The 26,122-nt window shown below is 39.3% G+C and overlaps 1 protein-coding gene across 1 annotated transcript in view; it reads right to left on the bottom strand.

Annotated features, from left to right (window-relative positions):
- Positions 1 to 558: 558 nt before the first annotated feature.
- The window catches only part of arhgap35a (Rho GTPase activating protein 35a), an 80,003-nt gene continuing 54,439 nt past the window's right edge, over positions 559 to 26,122 (bottom strand). Inside the window, exons 3-7 of the mRNA XM_057350474.1 lie at positions 23,688 to 23,832; positions 13,206 to 13,283; positions 10,022 to 10,153; positions 3,571 to 3,676; positions 559 to 3,482 (exon numbers count right to left, since the gene is read on the bottom strand). Of these exons, the coding sequence (XP_057206457.1) occupies positions 3,062 to 3,482; positions 3,571 to 3,676; positions 10,022 to 10,153; positions 13,206 to 13,283; positions 23,688 to 23,832 (882 nt within the window). The 3' untranslated portion in view covers positions 559 to 3,061. The remainder of the gene's footprint in view (positions 3,483 to 3,570; positions 3,677 to 10,021; positions 10,154 to 13,205; positions 13,284 to 23,687; positions 23,833 to 26,122) is intronic.

Below are 26,122 nucleotides of genomic sequence, written 5' to 3'. Positions count from 1 at the left end.
CTTCTATTTAAAGACTGCATTCAATATTTAACTTTCAAAACTTTCCAAAATTAACCAGATTTTTTTATATAAATAATGGCCAGTAATAAATGATGGCCAGTGATACTCTTTTAAAAAAAGATAATAAAGATGATTTTTGGCTAAATAGTTCCATAAAGAACCTTTAACATCCGAAGAACCTTTGTTTCCCAAAAGGTTCTTTGTGATGTATATTGGTTCTTTAGATTATAAAAAGAATAAAGAAATGGTTCTTCTATGGTATCGTTTTGAAAAAGCTGTTTACAATGTTTACAATGAAGGTAATCATGTATTTTAGTTTAGTTCTACTTATGTTTACTTCATTTTTATTTCAGGCAATGACAAAAAAAACAATTTCTATCTTTAAAAAATAATTTTGTTTCAGACCAATATTAAAAACCTTGACAATACTCTTCTGCAAAAGTATTGAGCCTGATACAGAAAACTCTTTTTTGTGGATCAATATATTATAGGAATCCACTTTAGTTTTGTAATGCACATTATGCAGCTGTAAAATTAAATAAAGACAAAAACCACAGATCTTACAAGATTGATTTATTAACTATAATACAGGTCACAGAAGGCCTTGAACTGTTTATACACCATTCCCAATGAGACTAATTACCAAAGTCTTGGCAAACAATGACATGATTTTTTGTTGATGTAACTTCATTTATTTTCCACTCTATTTTTTTCTTTGTTTATTTTTTCGTTTTATTAATACTGAGAGTGGCAGACCGCTCTCCCGGACCTGGTCTTGAATCATGCACTACATTGTGGCCTTTACACCATTCACAAAAGAACTGTTAAAAAAATGTGTCTTATTTTTTTAATTATTAAAAGAAAACATAAAAAGAAAACCTTTTTCTATCACCATTGACTATAGGGCAAAGTGTAAGACCCCCTAACATACAAATAAACAACCATTTTGAATATAGTTTTGCTCATTTCTCCTTTAACTTAACAAACTGTCACTATTGTTGCAAAACGAAAATGGAACAAATCAAAAATAATAAAGTGATGCAGCCAAATAGGATCGCCGAACCAATGTCACATTATTTTTAATACGTTTTTGTTGCTATTCAGTTTCTCCCCGTCCCCCTTTTTTTATTTACGTCACACAGTCACTCATCGCTGAACCAATACACTTGAAAATACACAGAGATTGCAGCATTCATACCAAGTACCAGGCGTGTATAGACCACACAGCTCCCGAGTTCCCAAAATATACCATTAAACCTGCTCTCTGAAGAACTAACAGCAAAAGACATAACGTATAAGCAAGTATGGATATGATGGGTAAAGAGTTGTGGCTCATCAGACAGCCAATCAGAAGTGAAGGTTGATTGACCGGTTCGAGTGGGCAGGGCAGTTGCGGTTTAAACCAAATGTTTTAGAGGAGAGATATGCACAAATGAAGTCGCTCAGTTCAGCTACTGCGGAAAACATTCATAAACTTGAATTAGTTTGATTGTTTCACAGTTGGAACGTCTGCTCTACTCGGAAATCCTGGCTCTCGACAAACTTTATCTCCGAACCCCACGCTGATGAATTCACAGAAAATGATATATTCTCTTTCCTGGGTAAAGATAAAAGTATAAGTGCTGTGGCACAAACTGCTCCTTAAAATGTTGCATGGCAATCGAGTTAGTCGTTCTCGCTTTTGTTACACTGTGAATTGATATGATTTTAAGTGCATCCAGCATTTTCTCATTTCTGAGTATCACTTGCAATGTGCTATACCATCAAAGTCCACTAGGTGGTAGCGTTGTGCTCCTGCAGCTCACAAACGACTAGTCTGACACGAGCTACCGCCTTTGCTTTTCTGTTTAGTTTTTTTATTGTTTTTCTTTTTCTGAGGTCACCAAAGTACAAAAATGTAACCGACTTGACCCCGACAGAGGACGCAAACACCACTACGCAAAAAATGTCTTTTATTATGACATCTGCGTCACATGCTGAACTCTTTTGTTTTAACACATTAAATGTCTTATTTACCTCAGCTTCCAGCAAAGCCATCAAAGCTTACGTGACTCACCGATTCAATGCCATGTGAACTGGTACAAACTTCCTTAACCTTCAAACTCTCCATTTAGTGCACACCTCTCCTCATCTAAATGCACGTTGACTGCAACCTAGCCCATCCCTCATCCAATCACCACGCATTAAATTCGTTTTGTGCAAAGAGTAAATGAATCCACAAAACCGAACAAGGTGGTATAATAAGACCTTTCTACCGAAGTATAACAGACACTACACGGGTGTCAATTCTGAACCATGTATGAGAACAAGGGATGTGTGGTAGTGAGGACATTCTGCCATAAAAGAAGCATTGGTCTTCCAGCATGTCCTGGAGGCTCATGACGCCAACAGAGGTGAGCAATCAGGAAAAGACTTCAAATCCCATGATGCTGTGCAAAAGCATACCACATACTCCCAAAACCAGATCCAGTTTGTCAAGTTCTGTTTTTTTTTGTCCGTCTCTAACAGTCGTCACGAGCGACACAGGATAAATAAGGAGGAATGTGGTCGTGTTGCTGCACTTGAAAATAAGCGGATGGGATTTTTTATTTGATTATAACAGTTGTCAAAAGCTATAAAACCAATATATATATAGGCCACCCTGTAGCCACCCTTGACTTTATTCTTAAGAGGTCATGTAGGGCGGTCTACTCGGTCATGAGATGGTCCGTACACCCACCCATTGGTCAAATCCTTGGCCAATCGACGAAGAGAAGGCGTGGCCTGTGGAACCAGCAAAAGTGGACCTATAATATAATGGGGGTGCCAAAAATGAGTTCCCAAACTTAACGTGTTAAAGTCATCTACATGTGATTGAGGGCGGAGAACGTCAAGGTTCTGCAATTCATCGAGTAGTGGCACGATCTAGAAAGAGTTGATGAAGCGTGATTCAAGCGGCGTCTTGACCTCTCAACACCCTCTAATCGTCTTTCGCGTCTAGTAAGTCGAGGCCGGCCGTGCAATCTCCTTTAAAATCCCTGAAATCTCGTCCATTAATCTCTTTCAGTGCTCCCGAACAGGTTCACAGCGTGTGTTGTTCCGTGGGGGCGTGGTGAGGGTGTATCTGAGGCAACAGGTTCTGGATTGGTGATTGCGGGGTTGGGGGTGGAGAATGAGGCGGGGACTGTTGGATGGGGCTGAAAGGGATTATGGGTTGCAGTGGGGTGTATGCCGAGTAAGCGGAGACCGTCGCGTGGGAAGCGGAAGATAAGGTGGCGGTAGGGGAAGCCGGCTGTCCGGGCAGGCCGCTGGGCGTGTCGGCTAAGGGTTTATTGTAGAAGAAGAAAGCACACTGGTGTATGAAGGTCTCGATGATTGTCTGGTAGGTGCGGGTGGCCGTCAGCGCGTCCATGGTGGTGAAATCGGGCCGCATCAGGGTGGGCCAGAAACAGATGGACAAGTTCTCGCTGGTCATCAGGTTCATACGGCTGTTTTGACTCACCCTGAGAGAAAGAGGGAGACATGAAAAACAAGTTAGCAAGTTTGCAAGTATGTGCCGTATATGTTCTAAGAGACTGGTCTAGTTTTCACCTGTTTAGGTGAGAGATGACGTATTTGAAGACATCGTAGTTTTCTCGAGGGAACCTGCGGAGCCCGTCCTTCATGGTGTGGAGACGCTGCTCTCGATCATTGATTTCTGCAGGAGTGATGGGAGAAAATAGATTGAGACACAACTTCAAGCTTCACGGATGTTCACTTGTGCCACAATACACATTGTTAAAGGGATAGTTCAACCACAAATGGTATATAACCAAAAAAATATAAATTTCTTTGTTCTGATGAACACAGAGAAATATATTTTGAAGAATGCTTGTAGCCAAATAGTTCTTGGACCCCATTGACTACCATAAATTGCTTTATACATTTCTTTGTTCTGTTGAACACAAAAGAAGATATTTCTAAGAATGTAGGAAAGCAAACAGTTCTGGGGCACTTTTGACTACCATTGTAAATGTTCCTACTCTGGTAGTCAAGGGGGTCCAAGAACTGTTTGGTTAAAAGCATTCTTCCAAATATCTTTCTCTGTGTTCATCAAAACAAAGACATTTATACAGATTTGAAATAATAATAAAAACTCAATAATTTGAGTAAATGATGACAGATTTTTAAATTTTGGGTGAAAAAACCCAACAACATTTCTAGCCCCGTCTTGTACTGAATCTGTGGAAAGTACCAAACACTCATTGTGACCGTTCGGATTGCTGAACGAACGTTAGTATTTGCATGTGCGTGTGTGCAGACACCGGATCACTCCAGATCCAGCTCTTTCCTTAAGACACATCATTTGGCGCAGAGACCTCCGATTGTTTGGAAGCCACGCTTGAGGAAGTCATTTAGAAATAATGAGTTCTGATATGCACAAAGGAAGCAGCACACTCCACCTAAATCAATAAACAGCAGGAGTGTGTGTAGTACACTTCCCAGTCTCTTGCAGCATAACAGAATGATTGTTCAATAGGGCACAGTCGCACAAACACAGATTCATGCATCTACAAAACTGATGGTAGGGTGCGCTCTCTCTCGCATACGCACGCACACACACACACACACACACCCAGGGTGTTTGTGGTGAGTCAGAATAGCTTACACCAGTCTCAAACGCTGCGAGACGTAAGAACATGTGACCGCTACAGCAGATGTGTTCCTCCCTAGCGGTACATACACTGACATCAGCATTATACATAGTGGCCCCAGATGCTCTTCAGCACAATAACCGCAGAGACTAGATTTTGACATTATCTGAGGAGTGATGCTTGACGCCGCAGGATGCTGTGGTTTGTTGCTATGTGGTTTCTAACATGTTCTGGGGGGTGTCAGCACATTAGGGCACTAGGGTGGTTGCTTATTGGCTCAATAGAACCCACCACATGACATTTTTCTACGTTCTATTAAGTCTATGGGGTTTTAAAACAACCTATTCAAGTGAAAAGTTTGATTGGTTAGACAAATAAAAGAACGCCCCTCCTCAATAAGTCACATGATATGTGACATCATCCACATACCGTGACGCAAACAGTACAGGGTGAGTGAATCGAACAATTCCTATCCTGAAGTATATGTAGTAATGTAGCGAACATCTTGTAACACCAGGAGGCAACGCGGTTCCCCACCTGTAGACTTTGTTGATTGAGATTGAATGCGCAATGGCATCTAATCAATCAGAATAAACAACTGCTGTCTGTACCAATCAGAAAATGCATTAATCTAAATATCCATGTGAGACGACAGGCCAACAAAGCAAAGAATATTAGGAAGGTGCTAAATTGGTGCAGGTGCTTTCTGTTTTCAGGGGCTGAAACAAAACAAGCCTGCTGGCATGTTGCCATGGCGTCCGGTGACAGACGAACGGTTTTGGCTAGAAGGGATACAGCTACCTCCACTGGGCATGCGTACTTCAATACCGCATAATTTTTGCCACGCTGACAACTGTTAATTACTATTTTTTTTATTATTGTATGGTCAGGTTTAGGGTTGGGGTAGATGTAGGCATTAGCTGATTGTCATTTATTGTAATTTTATGGCGAGATTTTGCATCACTTCCGGCCATAGCTGTATCCCTTTTAGCCACAACAAAGACAAACTGAAGCCAAGCCCCGCCCACCACCTGTGGAGATTGACACTGCAGTCAGGTGACCTGTCGTCTGTCCTTTCTGTAATCTCTCACTGTCAGGCATCTGAAATGTTTTTGCATCAGATGAAACATTAGTAGGTTTCAAAAAAGAGAAAAAGACCCGTGCAACATGTAGAGACTAAAGTTTAAAGTCACCATAATATCAAAACTGACGTTTCTTGTTTTTATAGATTATTTCATCGCGTATTATACAAGTATATCATTTATTGGTGCGGGTGATTTTTTTTAATCATGTGACCTCATAATCTTTAATCAAAAAATTAAAATGCACTTCCTCCCTCTAGTGGCGATCCTTACTGAATACTGAAGATGATCACCACTTTTAGTTCACGGGACTTTAAAGCAACACTTTGTCCTTTTTCGACCTTAAAATAATGTCTCTAAAATTATTTCAGTGGTAGAACAACTCTTAACTTGACTGATTCTAGTGCCTCTGCTATCTGAGAAGCCTCAAAACAGCTACAACCACACTCTGTAAGTTCTGTGTTCGGGTCGGTACGCACAGCCCCGCCCATCCCCTGCCTGCGGAAGAGTTTCCGAACGACTTTTCTGCATTCGTTCCATCGTTTCTGTTCCATCAGTTTAGTCGTCAAATCCATGTGTTGAGCTGCCCACGGGGAAGCTTACACAGCGACAGTATTTACAACACTAGTAACAGACAATTGTGCTTACCAACCACATGGGGGAACCCGTGAGCAAATGTTCCATACTGTTGCTTTAAACACCAGGAACTAACTATAAAGACAACTTTAACAATGACTATTAGCATCCACATTGATGTTTAAAAGTTATTTTAATTTTAAGCTCTTGAGAGACTCAAGATTTTGATTGGCTGTTTGTTTTATCGTTCATCCGATGGGAGAAAAATGCTCTTATAATGATCCCAACAATACTGTTTCTCTGTATCAATATTGTTATAATTGTAGTGTGGATGCCGCTATTCTCCCAAATTTAGAACGATATTAAAAACTTAATTTTTATAGTCACTGTCCTTGGTGTGAAATAAAAATAAATCATAATTTGTGACCCTAGACGACAAAACCAGTCTTAAGGGTCAATTTTTCAAAATTGAGATTTTTACATCATCTGATAGCTGAAGAAATAAGCTTTCTATTGATATGTGGTTTGTTAGGATAGGACACTATCTGGCGGAACAACAAGATATTTGTTTACAAAGCTGGAATCTGGGGTGCAAAAAAAGCAAAATATTGAGAAAATCGCCTTTGAAGTTGTTAATCAGAGGCACTGTAAGCAGGCCATCCACTCATAAAAATAAAGTTTTTATACATTTACGGTAGGAAATTTATAAAATATCTTCATATAACATGATCTTTACTTAATATCCTAATGATTTTTGGCATAAAATAAAAATCTGTCATTTTTACCCATACCCTGTATTTTTGGCGATTGCTGAAAATGTTCCCGTGCTATTTAAGACTGGTTTTGTTGTCCAGGGTCACATTTTTTTACACTCACGTCTTCTAAAACCTGTATATGACTCTTTCTTAAGTGGAACACAAAAGAGTTTTTGAGAAGCGGTACATACAGTGGAAGTCAAAGGGGGTCAGTGTTGTTTGGTTACCGACAGGGCTGTCAAACGATTAATCGAGATTAATCAAATCCAGAATGTGGTTTTGTGTTTATATAGGGCTGGGACGTTAAACCGTGTATTTTTTATGCTCAGTTTCTCAATTAATTACGGTTAAATGCCGCCACATCCGAAAGCCAGAGGGCGCTCTTGCGCAGAAACTTTGAATATGGGACATTGAAGAAGAACCATTTACAAACGTAGTTCAAGGAAGGCTGTAGCTGCGTCTGAATTCACTCACTTGTTCACTCATTCACTATTCCCTATGTAGCGAATGCTAAATAGTCCACTATATGGGGTAGAAGTGAATGAAAATGAGTGAACAATTTCGGACAGTGACGTAATATATCCTATATAAATGTAGGCAATGAGTTTTTTACTCAGAATTTGGACAACACTACAAAATGGCGGACACCCGATATAGTGCACTATATAGGAGACAGGGGGCAAATTCAGACACAGCTTGAGTCGTTTCGGACAGCTGCGTCCTCCGGAGGTCTCATTTGAAGCCTGTTACGTCATCGATGCTGTCTCGTTTCATAAAAGCAGGTAGGACACTCTGTAGGCACCCTTCTAATGCGACCTACTTCCACGAGAATTCGAAGGACACATGAGGTGTATCCCTAGTTGCTAGAGATAACCCACAATTCTTTGCGTCGGCCAACATCTGTTAAATAAACGTGTGTTGAATAGACGGCAACAGCTGCACATTCAATCAAATATGTGGTGTTTAAATGTGAACAGTTTACAATTTGTGTCACACGTTTTTTTTTATCTTAGCAGGCATATGTAGTAAATAGGTTTAAAAGTGTTTAGTGATTTTTAAACGTTTTAAAACAGTAAGGCAATTTTTTTACATTTGTTTAACTCTTTTGGCATTGTTTAGGGTAGAAAGTAACCAACGTTTTACCTCTTAAAATCATGTAATCATTTTAATTAATTTGACAGGTCTTCGAGTGCAAAGTACTGTCATAGCAACGTGGTACTTCCTGTTTCCTTTTCTGCCAGCATGTCCTACGAAGGACGTCTCGTTTAATTCTAAGTTGAGAATCCTCCATATACCGCATCCTTTAGAGGATGATACCTCTGGAGGACACACGCAGCCTTACGAAACGAGACACAGCCAGTAAATGCCATTGGCCATATTCTATTGCTGTTCTTCAAACCTTTTCAGGAATTTTCATGATAAAAAAGTATATTTATAATGATGATGTTTGACGAGTGTTGCTTTTTCAAATGCACGTTATAAACGATTCAATCTCGTAGTGATTTTAGATTGAGCAGGATTTCCGACTGATCAAAGAGGAATATTCCGAGTTCACGGAAGAGCTGTGCATAAAAAACAGAATCGATTTCAAAATCGACCTAGACAGGTATAATTAATGTGAATAGATATGTATCCTCACAGCCCTATGTTTATATAATATATCGAAAGGGTTTTTATTAAAAGAGTGACGCACATAGGTTCACGTGAAGCGATGAACACGTATTTTGAATTCCTGCTTCCCCTGAAGAGGCGGCACCGATCGCCACTGGTGTACAGACATACTGTATATAATGTAAACACAAACTTTTATTCCGGATGGGATTAATTCGCGATTAATCGCTTGACACCCCTAGTAGTTACCAACATTCTTCAAAATATCTTCTTTTGTGTTCTGCAGAAGAAAGAAGAACTTTAGAAATTGGCTTTAAAGAACAGATGGAATAATCTCAAAGTTAACAACTCGCAGATTTATGTATTTATATATAAAACTTTACCCTAACTAACCCTAACCTTACTTAGTAACGCGTTACTGTAGTTTGATTACTTTTTTGGTAACTTCTTGACACCCCTAGTACTTACCAACATTCTTCAAAATATCTTTTGTGTTCTGCAGAAGAAGACCTTTAGAAATGGGCTTTAAAGAACACGTAACAACGTGCTTAAAGTCAAACCCTTGGCATAGTTGTAGCGAGTTCATTATTCCTGCACTTAAAAAAGCCTACGAAGGCTGAAATTTCACAGCCCGTTGTCCCCAATTACGTCGGTATTTATTGACTCAATTCACACAAATTCCAACAAGCGATGCGCAGGTTACTCATTAATGCACTTTACAGCCATGCGTGGTCGGCGAACGAAAGTTTATGGCACATAAAATTTGAGCACTTGCCATTTCAATGACACGAAACATCGACTGGATCATATTGAATAATTGGACCAATCAAAGCTGCTCTTTCGTGATTGGCTACGGCACTCGTTTAATAGCTGCGTGTTTCCTTTCTGCTGAATCAGACCTGCCGTTTGTGAAGCTATTTAAAGCATCCCAGTGCCTGAGAGGAGCCGTTTATCGGAAAACAGTCTTGAGTGTGCGACTAACCACAATCTTAGGCTTAGACTCATCGACTGTGTTTTGCGAGTTTGGAGCGATGCCCAGATCAGACAATGCTAAACTTCACAGTGAGAGAGCGTGAGTGTGTGTTAAAGTACAAGAAAGCTATAATTCCACAGCAGAAATCCAATCCATTTCTGCCAGCATGTTTCTGAAAGAGGATCATTTCAGACTCAGTGGCTTATGTCTTGTTTTTCGTTCTCTCCTTCTTTCTCCATCCACAGGAGGTCCACCAAAGCAGATCTCAGAGGAACCTCTGCGAACTCTACTCAACTTTCCGCATTCGCCTCTCTCCACAAACCCCACAGGCCGTACTGCTTCAAACATCTGCCCATTTCTTGTATCTCTGTTATTGATTGTGAAGGTCCATGTATCTCCTCGTAAACTTACTGAAGGCGTCGACCAGCTCCACCTGCATGCTATAGGGTACCAGAGGATCGGGCAGCTCCGAGAAGAAACTCTTCATGGCTCCAGCCACTGTGTTCACAGACATATCCTTCTCGATCAGGTCAATGTTTGGATCTACCACAAAGTGAAAGAGAGATTACAGTTAGAGTTTCTGGTAGAAAGCATTCCAAGAAATAAACACAACAAATGATCGAAAAAAATCGACTTTTGTGTTCCATAGAAAAAAGTGTATCTAATTGAAGAATGTGTGCATTGGAGATGAAACACAAGCGCTGATTAAAACCATAACCATTTCGTTTCGCAGTTTCCGCCTATCTGATCTCAAGACAGAGATAAAGCTATAAAACATTTCCTTTTCATTATCCTATTAAAGTTATCGATATCAGAAAAGCATTCCACAAGCCAAGTTTGTATTAGCATTTTTATTTTAATCAGTTACTATAATCGTCCTAATTCCACGTTATCAGCAATCAATACTGGATACGCAGAGAACGGCAGATTCTGAATTTCTCGTCTGCTCATGGTGTTTTTGAGCACATACCTGCGCTGTAATTTCCACAGTAATTGTATTGTCACCTGGCCGTGTGGGGTTCTGATCGATCTGACACAGGCTTTCACATTCGATTAGCTCATGGCGATCTGGACCGGGCCTGACCGGATCAGTGGTGCGCGTGCTCTCGTGGTTCATTACCCAAAGCAATCTGCTGGTAATTAACTGACCATCTCTTCCTGCGCAAACACACCCGCACACGGGCCGGTCAGCAGATTCAACCGCTCACACGCATCCACCGCACTCAATACTTCCTCTAAACAAGTTCCAGGATGATAAGCCAGCGAAAACACATTGCTGTGCATCTAGATTACAACGCATACTGTGTACCAGGGGCGTTTTCTCTCAAGTGGCAATGGAGGCAATAATTGATGGTAGTGAAGCGAAACTATACAAATAGTTTTGTATAGCGAGTTCAAAGATTGTACAACAGCAACATGTGGATAAAGTCTGGGGGCGACGGGGGTAATTGTGAAATATAGTCATTTTGAGATTTTAAATCACGCTGCTGTGATAGGATGAACACCAATGCTGCGTCCGAAATCGCATACTATTACAGTACGTACTGATTTAAATTAAGTACCTATTTATCGACCGTTAAAACAGTACGTTCTATTTATAGCATGTGTGGGGGTAGTATGAATACATTTCAGACATACTCCATCTGCTATTTATTGTCATGTGACCCGTATGCTCTTTGACCTGACGTATTAACAACAACCTGTACATTACAACAACCTGTCCAAAACAATTTAGTTACGAGAAATTCATTTATTGGTACTTACTGTACATTTGAAAAATGGACATCCACCTTAAAGTTGTTCACTAGTTTTATTTGATTCACTTTTGAAATTTGACCATTGCTCAACTCCCGTGGCATTATGGGATAGAGAAGTGTCCATCCGATGCACACTCACAAACCTTATATTTTTAAATGAAGGCAAATATTAATAGTATTAATAACTGCATTTGTTTATAATAATAATAATTTTTATTATTCATTTAATTAATTGAAGAAAATTATGGTTATGAGGTGTACCACCATTAGTAGTAATAAATACTTTTGTAATAAATAAAAGATTAGCTATTGTATAATATTTTCACAAAAACAACTTGATAAGACTTAAAGTGACTTAGTTTTTAGTAAACATCACATTGATAAAAAAGTATAGTAAAATCGTAGTATCTAACAGTAAGTAGGGCTGTCACGATTATGAAATTTGACTGACGATTAATTGTCTAATAAATCATTGCGATTATGACGATTAATTGTCTGTTTTAGGGCTTTGAAAATTATGACGATTAATTGTCTGTTTTAGGGCTTTGACGATAATGACAATTAATTGTCTGTTTTTGAGCTTTGACAATTAATTCTCATACATTTTTGATTTAGCGATTGAAACGACCATATTGTTCTGAATACAAGACTATGTTTTTTTCTTGGAAATACATCGGAAAAAATTGGGTCATCATATATTTAAGGTTTAGGCTTTTACCTGTCAATAATACAACCGCGAAATACTTGTAAATTAAGTTAATTGATCAGGGGTGAATTGAAGCCACCATTAAAATGCTATCAGTCTTAGAAAAGCTTCTAGTCTGTTTTTTTCTCACTTGCGAGACTACAATAAAATTTGACTTGTGTGTTAATTAAATTTTGGTAGACTGGTTTTCACACTGAGATTTGCTTAAATAATATTAAATTGTACTGCAGGTAATTTGTATATGTTTTAGTTTTTTTAAGTGATTGTGTTGTGGTGGTACATTTTACAAGTATTACCATGCTTTAGTTACAATAAATACACTAAAATATGCAATATGCAGATGCACTACAGCTCCCCCTAGTGTCTTCTATAGAGATGTGCAATAATTGCGAAGATCTGAAACCATCGCGATGAGGCGATTATTTAATAATCGTGACAGCCCTAACAGTAAGGTGTTATATTTTTATCCTAGAAACTTGGTAAACATCCAAGCGAACACATGACTTTACACTGGACTAAAAGTGAGATGTCCACCACCTCTTACTGCTGTATTCGCGCTGATATTATGCTTCATAGCAGCTCTCTGTGGGCAAGATCGATAGCCATGGATCGGCTCAGGTTAATTGAGCTTATCTGCTCTACAATGTGCTCATTGACGGAAATGTGATCCATACTCTGAAGAATAGGAGCCATTTCTTTGAAGACAGTGAGGTCAGCCGGGGACTACTGCCTCACTCAAACTCCCCACGGCATATACGAGTAACAGAGTTGTGTATGTACTGCTTTACATATGTATGTCTTTACATTATGCTACTACAACAGCAGGGTCATTTGAGATCATGTAAACTCGTGGGGGGCAGGCAAGTGAAGTGAGAGAGGGAAAATAGGGTGGACGCACAAGAATGTACTCTGGTTATGGTTGGCAACTGTTCTTCATTTTGATGTTTTAGACACTTTTGGTAACTTTGTTACAAATTTTCTTAAGGAAGTGTACGATGGATGATCATAACCCAATAATTATTCTGAACGCTTAATGCAATCAATAAAATGCTATATAATGAATGGAAATTCATTTTTGGGGACTCTGCAGTGACAGGAAAAAATAAAAGTGACAGACAGAAAAGTGACTCACCCTGGTCAAACTGTCGCTGCATGCTCTCCATCTCCGCCTTATTTCCACTCACCCTGTAGATTCCCTCTGTGCTCAACCCTGTGAGAGAGAGAGAGATAAAGAGAGTGTGTAGACATTAATTAATGAGTTTTGCACACTGTTCATTTTGAGACGGTCTCATAGTCTGATAAGAGCAATCCCATGCTGTTACCTTCAGCGCTGTATGTACTGCGGATTACACATATTTAATTTAAATCAGTTTGCTAATTGTACGACCACATTAAAACTGTCAGATCAGTTCAGTTTCACTTATCAGTTGAAGAATGAATGGAGCTACAGGCTGACAGCAGAATTTGTGTCTCAAACCCTGAAGATGTAGACAGGAGCAAGGCAAGAGAATGGCTTGGCTCGTCCTCTCAAGTGCATCCATAAAGAGAAAGACAGCGAAAAAAGGCACAGAGACTAGGGTGACCGCCCATCCAGCTTTGCGTGGTACCGCACAGAATTTTCACCGCTTGTCCCGCACGTCGCATTTTGAGAAAATGTCCCGCATATTCATCAGTCTGTTGGTTTCTAGATGTCACATTAAGAAACACTTTCTTTAACCCGAAATGCACAGGAGACGCTTGTTTGCGCCATTGTTTACTGAACTATTTAACAGTGCTGTGTCAAAAGCAGCAACCCGGTGCACACCAGTGTACAACGAGCTCATACAAACGCAACTATTTTTTAAAGCCTGACTTTCATCCAGTGTATGAGAAGACGGCAGTGATTCAGTCATTGAGGCTCCAATGTCAACATGTCCAGTAAAAAGTCCTTAAAACATCATCAGCTGTGTCGATTTGAAACTGCGTTTAGCCTAAAAATACATTTTAAAAGAGAAACTCTTTTTCATTATTTGTTCTTCTTTATTCCTTTAGTTTTCTCTTTTTGAGAAGATCTTCAAAGTGTACAACATGATAACTCTGCGTCTGATCTGCGCTCAAAATTTAAAGAGACAGTGAACCTTAAATTGAAATTGCCATTAAAATGGTTTTATGTTATATAACATTTTATCCACGCCTTAATTATGTTGTAGTTGCAATGGACTAAACAACAACTTATTTTTATAAGCCAAAAAAATATAAAAAAATGTTTTCATTCCGTTATATTATCACAGTTTATCTTTTAATGGTGTCGCACATTATCCAACACAAACGGATTACCTGTCCCACATCTGGTTTGTTGGGTGGTGGTCACCCTAACAGGGACACTCTCAGAGATGAGTCGCCATGTTGCCGAGGCAGACCGCATTGATTGCCTCACCTCGCCTGATCAATTATCCATAAAAGCTTTTCTGTATGGCTGCACTAAGGGAGAAGTGTTGGGAGGAAGGGTGTGTTTATGCCCATGTATTTTGGTTTAAGATAAAAGATAAAAAATAGAGAAGAGACACTCGCCTTTATGCAGAACATTGTGAGAAACTACACTAAATCTAAAAGATTTTAGCATGAAAATTAATCTACTGATAATTAAGTAATAAAAAATATATCATTAATAATATGTTGATGCATATTATTACTACTACTACTACTACTAATAATAATAATAATAATAATTCGGGATATAACATTATCAAAATCTCACTGTGTGATAATACCTGTGATAGTACGATATTCATTGCAATATTTAAAATGGCAAATTATGACTTGGAAACGTGCATAAGCATCCTCTTTTCTTTATCCTCTAATCATAACTGTTGCTTAGCGGTATGAGTTACAGTATGAGATGGGTCAAATGACCTAAAAATCCTTTTTATAAAATAAAACAATTGCATCAGATGGACCTTGCCAAAGGTATAATTTTTTCCGAAAATTCTCTATGTTAGGCCCGGAAGACCTATAGCAGGGCTAGTCAAATGGCGGCCCGCCAATCATCTTTACCTGGCCCGCCTTAACATTTTAAAAAAGTGGAGAGACTAAGAATGTTGTGCTTTAAGAAATGCACGTCCTGAGACGCCACATCTTTGAAAGTCCAAAACGCTGCTACATTCAATACGAAAGTAATTCCCGCGGCTCACAACGATTGACGTTGCAATTTGATCGGTCTGTCCAAGAAACTTGATGTTATTTACAACGTTATAATCTGCAATCCACAGGCAGTCGGTTTGCGCAGTCGTTCCTAAAGGCGTCTCGTGTCCTCGAAAGTAACTGCAGGAAGAGTACTACACTATGTGAACTGTTGTCTCAGATAAGGGAAAACTATGCTGTTTTTATTACTGCATTCATTATGTATGATTTATACAGTTATATTTACGAAAAACAGTGGTTTAACTCCCTCCAGAACTTGCACTTCAAAGGATCTGCCCTTCTAAGTGCATGGGGCACATGAATGCGATTGGTATTCACCCGAAGGTGCGATAATAGCGTTCAGTTTCTCAACTGATTCGCTTTATAAGACGCCAGTTTAACGTCAAGGGGCAGGGATTACTTTTGTGCTGAATGTGTATTAGCGTTTTTGACTTTCATTAATTTGACTTTCATTAATTCAACCAAAAGTATTCATAAATATCTTTTAAGACTGAATCTGAATAGCTTGAGCAACAGAAAAATGTTTGTAGCACAATTTGAGCTCAAGAAACAAATCTGATGATGTCAGGTTTAATTGTGAGTTGGAAATATGTTTTGTTGTGACCTTAGCAAGGGATTGGGCATCCCCATTCAAGTAGATAGGACTTGCACAGAGTAGTTGCAAATATAGTAAAAAAGACTGATAGATTGATAGCGTGTATGCTAAGATAGCAGGATAATTGACCAATGCTCACCATAAAAATAGCTTTATTGAAAACAAACCGAAAGAACAAGAATTTTTATTTCACAACTTATAGCTATGGCGATATACTATAGATTTAGTGTTCTAATAGGGACTAAATAAAGTACCCAAAAAAGGTGTTTCAGCCTACACAATCGCTTCGGGGGTCCTAAGTCTCCGGGGTCCTAACAGGGTTCCCAACTGTTCACGACACCAGTTCACAGTCACACGAACTCTGTTGTGCAAACCCTTGAGTACAAAAGATCGTAACAGCCACAACCATAGAGTGAGACATCCTGTCAGGAGACAGTCAAGGACAATACAAGGAAGCCCTTTCTCTCTTTTCCCCCAGTGTCCATTGGTTCATTATATCATTTTCTTCTGATATCTTTCTGTGTCCATCATTGTCAGTCTTTTGGCCTTCAAACTGATCTTGCAGTCCATTAGCGACGTCAAGACAACATGCGGTCATGTCATGTCATTTCAAGAGAGAGAGAGAGAGCAGTGTTTTCCTCATGGGCATCTTTAACCGAAACTCACCATGACCATCTAATGAGTCTTCTAATACACAGCCTCTCCTGCAACATGTCCGAACAAACCCCTGCCATTTCCTGCGCTCATCTGCAGAGTATCCTCCAGGGCCGGCTACTGCCAATTCAGCACTTCTCCCTTTCCCAATGACTCACACGTCACCTTTTTCCTTGTCTTTATTATCGATTTCCGATGTTCGACAACATTTTAAGCACAAGAAAAGCTAAGCATCATGCAGATGAGCTACAGTATCATGGGGGTCTCCATCACAAGTGCTGTCCAAAAGCCATTATATTACATCTTTGGCAAGCACTTTACCACTGCATTTCCCATCACCATGCTGGGAGTTTCACACTGTACTCCAGAAGTTTCTAAAACAGGTCTCATCACCGCTCAGGTGAATGCCATCATGAGCAATGGAGAGTGCCATGTGAGGACACAGCAGCTGCCTCGGTCGTTTAACGCCCAGAACTCATTTATCATAGCGTCACACTGAGAGATACAGTACAAACCGGTTCGTAGAGATAAAAAGGGAAGTTCATTGTCAGAATACAAACGAGAGATGGATTTAGAGAGAACTGACAGGAAATAAGAGGAACAATAGGAGAACAGACGAGTTTTTGGCACAGACGGCATAACGGAAAGGGAAGGATATGGATCCCTACATAAACTGGAAAAACCGCTTCTCCAATGTCCTGCAGGTTAATACTAAACTTTATTTTTTGTGATTCTAACTGAATAAATATGAGATGAGCTTTTTATTAATTATATTAATATTTGCACAAGTGTCGTTGAAGTGTCATCTCAAAAATCAGCTCTGTATTTCAGCGTGGCAATTACTCAACATATAAATATAATAAATATGAAGAACCCTTTATTGCTCAAATGACCAGAGTGTCACAAACATTAAAGTTATATGATAACTGCTGCAAACTAAAACATTTGAATATAAGGCCTTTCGCACCGGAAGACTGTTTTCCTATAGTACCAGAACTATCAGGCGGAAGTGCCTTTTTGTACTGTAGGAACTTGGAATGATTTTAGTTCAGGAACGCCTTTTGGAGGGACAAAATTAAAAATCTAACCCAGAAAAAGCAACTATTAGTAGAGAGGTAACAATATCAAAATCTCACTGTATGGTAATACCTCGGCGTAACGTCCACGGTACGGTATTTATTGCAATATTTGACAATAATTTCCCAAGATGCCAAATGATGACTTGGAAACGTGCCACAAGCATCCTCTTTTCTTTGCTTAGAGGTATGAGTTATAGTATGAGATGGGTCAAATGACCAAAAAAATCCATTTTATAAAATAAAATAATTGCACCAGATGTACCTTGCCAAATGTAACATCTTTGTAACATTTTTTCTAATATTCTCTATGTTAGGCTCGGAAGACCGTTTCATACAGTCATGTGACCACGTTAATATTGAGACAATTTTGCCATTGCGATAACACGATATCGATAACATTGTTAAATCCCTAACTATTAGCGACACATATTGACTGACTGAACGCATGTGACAGAAACTGTTAAAACTGTTACAAGACATAATCATACTGAAAGCTAATGTGAGCCACATTCACCCGGCATCTTTTTTGCGCGTTCCGCAACTTTAATAGTTGTTGGCGATTTCTCTATCAATCACAACTTATGCCTGCATTACATCTCAGTCATCACGAAACCGTCGACAGACAACAAAAATATCTCTTATCTCACTGTCCTTCAGTTTGCGCTTACAGTACATCACTTCAGACGATCTAATACAGGTACGAATGCTACCAGGAAAACGGCCTGAGGGAAAGCTAAGTGCACAAACGACAGTCCTTGTTTCTGCTTTTGTAACTTTGTTCCTGAAATTACTCCGCGCGAAAGCGGCTATTGATCACCTCTGAAGCAGAGCTGCTAAAATACAACAATGCTAATAAAATATATATATATATACAAATATATTTTATCACAAAATCATCTCTCTTATTATTTCTTTTTTCCTTTTTCAAGCTTTAGACAGGACGATAGACACTGACAGAAATGCGTGGTGTAGAGAGTAGTCAATAGGATAGGCAAAGGACCCCGAGTCGGGACTCGAACTCAGGTCACCGATCTCTTCCCATTTCTTATTAAATCCTAAAATACTTTTCTGTATTTGACTTTTTAGGCAGATTATGTGCGTTAAGTGGAACATATACTGTATGATAAGTGCATTTAAACAGACTTACTGTACTCACGGCAGGACAAAAGTTATCAGTTAGTATCGATGTGCACATATGATAAGAAACTGAGGTTGTCATCGTCATGACAACAGCTCTGATGTTACAGCGTTCTGTCTGCATCAGCATCAAATGTTCTAGAACTGTTAACGTAAATCAATTCCATTTCAAATTCTAATTTACTTCTATAGCACTTTTCACAATTTTGCGTTGTAGCTTTACAGTAAATACATATCAGTACAGGCAGTTAAGACATACAGTAATGAAAAGCAGCATAGAAATATGGGGAAAAATCATAGAGATCAAGAAAATGATTAAATCTGTTAGTATTTAGTTTGAAATAAACAAATTTACTTTGTAATAAATGAAAAATTAAAAACATTGTTAACAGACTATTGTTAGAGGAAGCTATCCTGAACCAACCCTAATTCAGACAGTTAGCTGTGAAAGCAACATAATATTGCTATACATGAACAACTGTGAGAAATTTAGGAAGCATGACACGGCACATCTTGAACGCTGCCATAGGACTTGCTCGACATGTCAAGCTGACATTTTTCTGCAAGAGCCCTTGTAAAAGCAATTCTGTGTAATTGTGATAAGGTTGTAAGGTTGATTTGTTTTTGATGGGTTGAAGTGTGTATTCTCTAGTGTTCGTGCTGCAGGCTCTATCAGCCGATCACATTGTAGGGTTGTTGTAAGCAGCCTGTTCCACCCAGAGAAGACGAAAAAAAGAGCTGAGCCTCAAAGATTGCTCGCCATTTCTGCTCTGTGATATCAATCTCAATGAGGGAGTTATCAGGCAGAAAATTACCGCAAGGGGCTTGGCATCCCACAGCTTACACACACGAAACGCGCAGTCGCGCACACACACACATTCGGGAACACGAAAAAGGTGGGTGAGGGGTGGGGAAAGTAATCGACATCCAAAGGAAGTGGAATAAAAGAAAAGAATTATGAATTCATTAACTCCGCCTCTAAGATGCCCCCTGGTGGTTTACATGTATGATCCGAAGGGTGGGGCCGTCTGAAACTTGCAGACTCTAAAATTCATTTGCCCGGTCAACTCACCCTGGAAAATTTCTACTCTTGAGTTTGGGTAATTACGATGTGATGTGCACTCAAGTGATTATGCTCGGAATAACGTTGGGAAAACTTCATACTTCTTAGCACTAGCACATAGGGATGTAACGATTCACTCAGCTCACGATGCGATGCGAGTCACGATTCTGATCTCACGATGCGATTTATTCACGATTTTTTCTTAAAAAATGAGTTGAAACAAATTAGAAATGAACAACTTCCCTTGCATTATTTCTTAAATGCTTCACGTTTCTTTGTATAATAAAATAATGTTTTATTTCAAATAACAAAACTAAACTGCAATTTCATAACAAATTAATAATAGAAAAAGTCTCTTTAATATAAACAAACTAATACTGTCTGTGCTTTTCTTGGATTTTTTTGCATTTAATATCAGCATCCACGTTTAGGTTTGCAGTGAAAATAGCGGCCCCTGCTGTTCAAAAAATGTATTGCGATTCAGTTCAAGCCTCAACCGATTTGAATCGTCACTCATTATAACCGATTTTCAACCGGCTCACGGTGAATCGTTACATCCCTACTAGCACAACAAAATTAAAACTAAGAATGTGCAGGGGCAATTCCATGAAATGTTTCCTCAATATGGCTACTTGTTTCTGCCTCTATTCTTCACTGACACTTCACAAAATACATACAAACTAAATAATACACAATTTATACAAACAAACCAATTTATGTTTGCTGCAACTGACACGCCCCCAAATCAGGAAGGCTAAAAGAAAGTCCCATTGGTACTGACAACACATGGTGGTTACAATCACAGATTCAATAAACAAGGAATGCACAAAAAACGTCATTTTATCTTGATGTCATGATCGCAGATATCATGCAAGAACATGTCGACTCTCATTATACAGTAGGTTGCACAGTGTTGAACCGCACATGGATGCCAAAGGGAACTGATGCATTTTACAGGAATCAGCATAAACACTTGCTCTCAGCTGATGAACTTAATGCCCGAAAACTAACAGCGTTAAAGCTACCGACCCGAATATGAGATTAATATCCGTGCACACCTGCATACAGAAGGGCTTTTCTATACTGTGGTATGAATGCTCTGATCAGGATTTTTGCAGCCGATACCAAGTACCGATTTCTTGTCATCGTGATCGGCAGATACGGATCCCGATTCCGATGCTTCAAGCTTTATATAACTGATAACTGATTATAAGCTCTCTGATCACAGTTAACATTTTTTCAGATCAAGTAATACGATATACACTCACCTAAAGGATTATTAGGAACACCATACTAATACGGTGTTTGACCCCCTTTCGCCTTCAGAACTGCCTTAATTCTACGTGGCATTGATTCAACAAGGTGCTGAAAGCATTCTTTAGAAATGTTGGCCCATATTGATAGGATAGCATCTTGCAGTTGATGGAGATTTGTGGGATGCACATCCAGGGCACGAAGCTCCCGTTCCACCACATCCCAAAGATGTTCTATCGGGTTGAGATCTGGTGACTGTGGGGGCCATTCTAGTACAGTGAACTCATTGTCATGTTCAAGAAACCAATTTGAAATGATTCGAGCTTTGTGACATGGTGCATTATCCTGCTGGAAGTAGCCATTAGAGGATGGGTACATGGTGGTCATAAAGGGATGGACATGGTCAGAAACAATGCTCAGGTAGGCCGTGGCATTTAAACGATGCCCAATTGGCACTAAGGGGCCTAAAGTGTGCCAAGAAAACATCCCCCACACCATTACACCACCACCACCAGCCTGCACAGTGGTAACAAGGCATGATGGATCCATGTTCTCATTCTGTTTACGCCAAATTCTGACTCTACCATTTGAATGTCTCAACAGAAATCGAGACTCATCAGACCAGGCAACATTTTTCCAGTCTTCAACTGTCCAATTTTGGTGAGCTCGTGCAAATTGTAGCCTCTTTTTCCTATTTGTAGTGGAGATGAGTGGTACCCGGTGGGGTCTTCTGCTGTTGTAGCCCATCTGCCTCAAGGTTGTGCGTGTTGTGGCTTCACAAATGCTTTGCTGCATACCTCGGTTGTAACGAGTGGTTATTTCAGTCAAAGTTGCTCTTCTATCAGCTTGAATCAGTCGGCCCATTCTCCTCTGACCTCTAGCATCAACAAGGCATTTTCGCCCACAGGACTGCCGCATACTGGATGTTTTTCCCTTTTCACACCATTCTTTGTAAACCCTAGAAATGGTTGTGCGTGAAAATCCCAGTAACTGAGCAGATTGTGAAATACTCAGACCGGCCCGTCTGGCACCAACAACCATGCCACGCTCAAAATTGCTTAAATCACCTTTCTTTCCCATTCTGACATTCAGTTTGGAGTTCAGGAGATTGTCTTGACCAGGACCACACCCCTAAATGCATTGAAGCAACTGCCATGTGATTGGTTGATTAGATAATTGCATTAATGAGAAATTGAACAGGTGTTCCTAATAATCCTTTAGGTGAGTGTATGTGACCCTGGACAACAAAACCAGTCTTATGGGTCAATTTTTCGAAATTGAGATTTTTACATAATCTGAAAGCTGAATAAAGAAGATTTCTATTGATGTATGTAGTTGTTAGAATAGGACAATATCTGGCTGAGATACAACCGTTTAAAACTCATGAATCTGAGAGCGCAAAAAAATCTAAATATTGAGAAAATTGCCTTTGAAGTTGTTAATCAGGGGCACTGTGGTACGCCATCCACTCACAAAAATAAAGTTTTTATATATTTAAGGTAGGAAATTTACAAAATATCTTCATGGAACATGATCTTTAATTAATATCCTAATGATTTGTGGCATAAAAGAAAAATCGATAATTTTGACCCATACAATGTATTTTTGTCTTTTACTAAAAACGTTCTTGTGCTACTTAAGACTGGTTTTGTGACGCACATATGTTAGCTTTGTAGTACATCGTAGTAATTCCACGCTGACGATGACATGGCTGGGGCGCCATATCACTTACATCTCCACGCGTCATGCATGTGATGTCATCAAATTGCGATTGGTTTGTGAGATCGGCCAAGTTTAGTCAGTTCCCGATCGAGTCATAAAATGTGATTATCGGCTGATACTGATCTGCGGCCGATCGATCGGTGCATCCCTAGAACCTAACAGCATGAGAGGCTCAATGTCATTTATACAACGAGCTCAGAGGGATAGTGAACGTACAAAAATTCATATTTCAGTTTTATCATACAAATTCTGTGTATAATACTATGGAAGGTACAGGTTTCGATTTGACTTTGAAACAAAATAAGGACGAAAAAACTATTAAATGGATAAAAAATGTGTTACACAAGTCTCTGGATTAATCCGATTTGATCAATTTCTGAATTTCAATCACAGAATTCTGATTCGGTTTAGTTTGCGATAATAATAGACAGTGTACATTATTCTCAACTAACGGTTATTAATTTAACTTCTTTTGCCCCTGCACCTGTGAAAGAAAAGCAAAATAATGTGCAAGCTCAATTCTTGTCAATTCATCAAGTTACCCTTGAAACTTGGCATTGCGGTGAGCCAACTCAAGATAAATTGTTTGCGTTCCTCCTCATTTGGAACTTGCTTTAAATAACAAAAAAATGACACTCATAATACATAATATATTGTGTGCATGTGAACACAGCGGACAGAGGTAGATGTTTGTATCAGAGCTCATTACTCGCCTCATTGGCACTCTCTCAACAATATAAAGCTCTGTTTTCCTTTCACCCCACACGTATGGCTTTGTCAATGTGTCGTGCCATGAGATGCTTCCGAGTTAAAAAATAGTGGTAACTTACAGCACTTGCACATTTCTCAATGCTTCTGTGTACACTATAATTTCTACTAATGTAAAATAAAAACCAGAAAGCACACCAAAGAATGTACACAAACTCTTACCTGTAGCCTCAATGTAACGGATGCACTTTTCAATGAAGAATGGAATGGGCCGATCGGGTGTGACCACATTGGCCAAGGGAACTCCAAAGTAGCTGCTCTCAGGAGGTTTGGATATTGAAGACTGGCGAGCCTTTGGCCGCGTTTTCTGCAAAACGGGAGAAAAACAGGTTATTTGTTGGTGAAATGACTACCTTACGGCTAAGCTAGAGGCAACACAAACACACAGGGTTGGGCCTAAACCTCAATCAGGTTTTCATTCAAAATAAACAGGTTTGGTCTAAGAGATAAATATCGAAAGAGATTAAGTGCAATGTCAGTATCACAGCAATAAAAAGTGATGAATGTCAAAATATCGTGTCTGTGTTAAGCCTTGCAATGCAAAAGCAGCTCAAAGAATATTGACAAAGACAATTGCTTTGCAATGTATTTCTTGGTCTTCTATTGCCTTGAAAAGCTGCAATGTTGAGTCAACTGAGAATACTTGACGGCTTCATGCAATTGATTTAATTTGTTATTTATTTAACTTAAAAAAATGAAAGAATGCTTTAAATTTCTTCTTGCTAAGAATCGTAACAGTTGGACTTTCTTCCTAAAGGAAATGCTTTCTGGGATTTTCACCTGCAACTTTCTATTGCTCTCTCACTTCTTCTCTTCCTTCATAAATCAGAACGCTCTGAACTCAAATCTTTAAAATCACCATCGCAGAACACTGAGCCAAACTTTTACATTTGGAGATCTGCAAACTCAACGCTCAGACCTTTTCCCACAATGCTGTGCGGCAGTCAGCACATCACGGCTGGTTGGTCAGAGTGTCGGCAATACTGTCAGACAGCGAAAAAGTTGTGATGCTTATTAGTCCAGGGTCTGTCTGCTCTATATCCAAAAGGCATCTCGGCTTCCCGCTACCCTCGCAGGTCAAACCTCTCCAGCCACATTTGCCTCTTTTTCACTCCTGTATCTGTGGCTCCACCCCACACACCATGTAACTTGGCTGGTAAAGTGTAATGTTTGCAATGAATGACAAAGTCATGGGTTTGATTCCCACCAACTGATATATGAATTGTAAGTCCATTTGTGGGGCGACATCATTTTAACAGGTTCTCCAGATTTTCGTTCTACAACTAAACAACTTTATAGAGCTGCACAGATGGGATGTACAGAAACAGGAAAGGCTTGTTCCAGAAATGGTCAGTCTTTGTTGAATAGAGCTTAAACCAGTACAGACCCCTGAGGCTACTGGGCCGCTATGTTTATTTATGGGTCTCTATACCGATACTTCCCATGAGGCAATTGACGCAAGCAAGGTGATTTAACCCAATGGCCTCATTTTAACCTCACTGATGTAATAAAGATGCTGTTGTATGATGAGCAGGACTGGTGGCCTCTCATATACCCTTCGGCTGTCACATGCTCTGTCAGAGCAGAAGTCACTTAAATTGCTGCTTGTGTGAATTCAGCCTATTAATAAAGTGACTGACATAGTATGAAAAAGCAATAACTGGACATCTGGCATTTCGTGGAAAACTACAATGTACCACAATTAATAGAGTTTGAAAGTAGGTTAAGCAACAATCTTATCTCAGATATTTCTCTTAAATCAAAAATAGACACAACTGAGACATTGTTTGCATATACTGTAGAAGGAATTCATAGCTATAAAACAAATGTGGAAAAACATGCATTTGTATTTTGCCAAAGATCGAGGTGTTGTTGAGATTTCTTCTGAAACTGTGGAGACCAACATTCTTAAAAAAATCTTCTTTTATGTTATTTCAAAGCAAAACATACAGGTTTGAAATTACATAAGTATGTTAATATTCCTTAAGTCATGCAATGGCAAAACTGGCCCGCTACTAATAACAGGCATTTTAACCGTCAGGCGGCATTTCCATTTCTATATTTGTATATGAAATATTATATTCACACTTATGCATTTGACATTCACTACTTCTTCAAAGCAACATAGATTGCATTTAAAGTGGAAGTTCACCCAAATATCAACTTTGTGTGATTTTTTACTCACCCACATGACGTTAAACATGTTTAGAGATGTTTTTAAGATGACTAAATCCTTGGTGTTTCGAGTCTGACGTTATCACGCAGCCATGTATTTTAGGCAAGTTTAAGAATCATATGTAGTTTAGATACTTTAGGGTTTCGTAAGACTCGAAACAGCAAGGATTTAGTCAAAAACAACAAGCCACACACCAAGGATTTAGTGAGAGCCGTATTTGCACAGTGACAACAGCGCCTACTAGGGTCACAGAATACGACGGTCACAGGATTTGTTGCAACACCGGCGCTCTGACTCACAACGCGGAAGCGCAGTGCTCTCGTGAAGACGAAGAAGTGCTCTCGTGAACGCGCGCCATACACTGACAAGACAGAGGAGAATATATCGATTAAAGTCGGTATTTTGGTTTGTTTTTCGAACA

The sequence above is a fragment of the Triplophysa rosa genome, linkage group LG14, assembly GCF_024868665.1.
Source record: "Triplophysa rosa linkage group LG14, Trosa_1v2, whole genome shotgun sequence".
Classification (NCBI taxonomy): domain Eukaryota; kingdom Metazoa; phylum Chordata; class Actinopteri; order Cypriniformes; family Nemacheilidae; genus Triplophysa; species Triplophysa rosa.
Note: the sequence above shows the minus strand (reverse complement) of the source record. Positions and strands in the feature narration are given on the sequence as shown.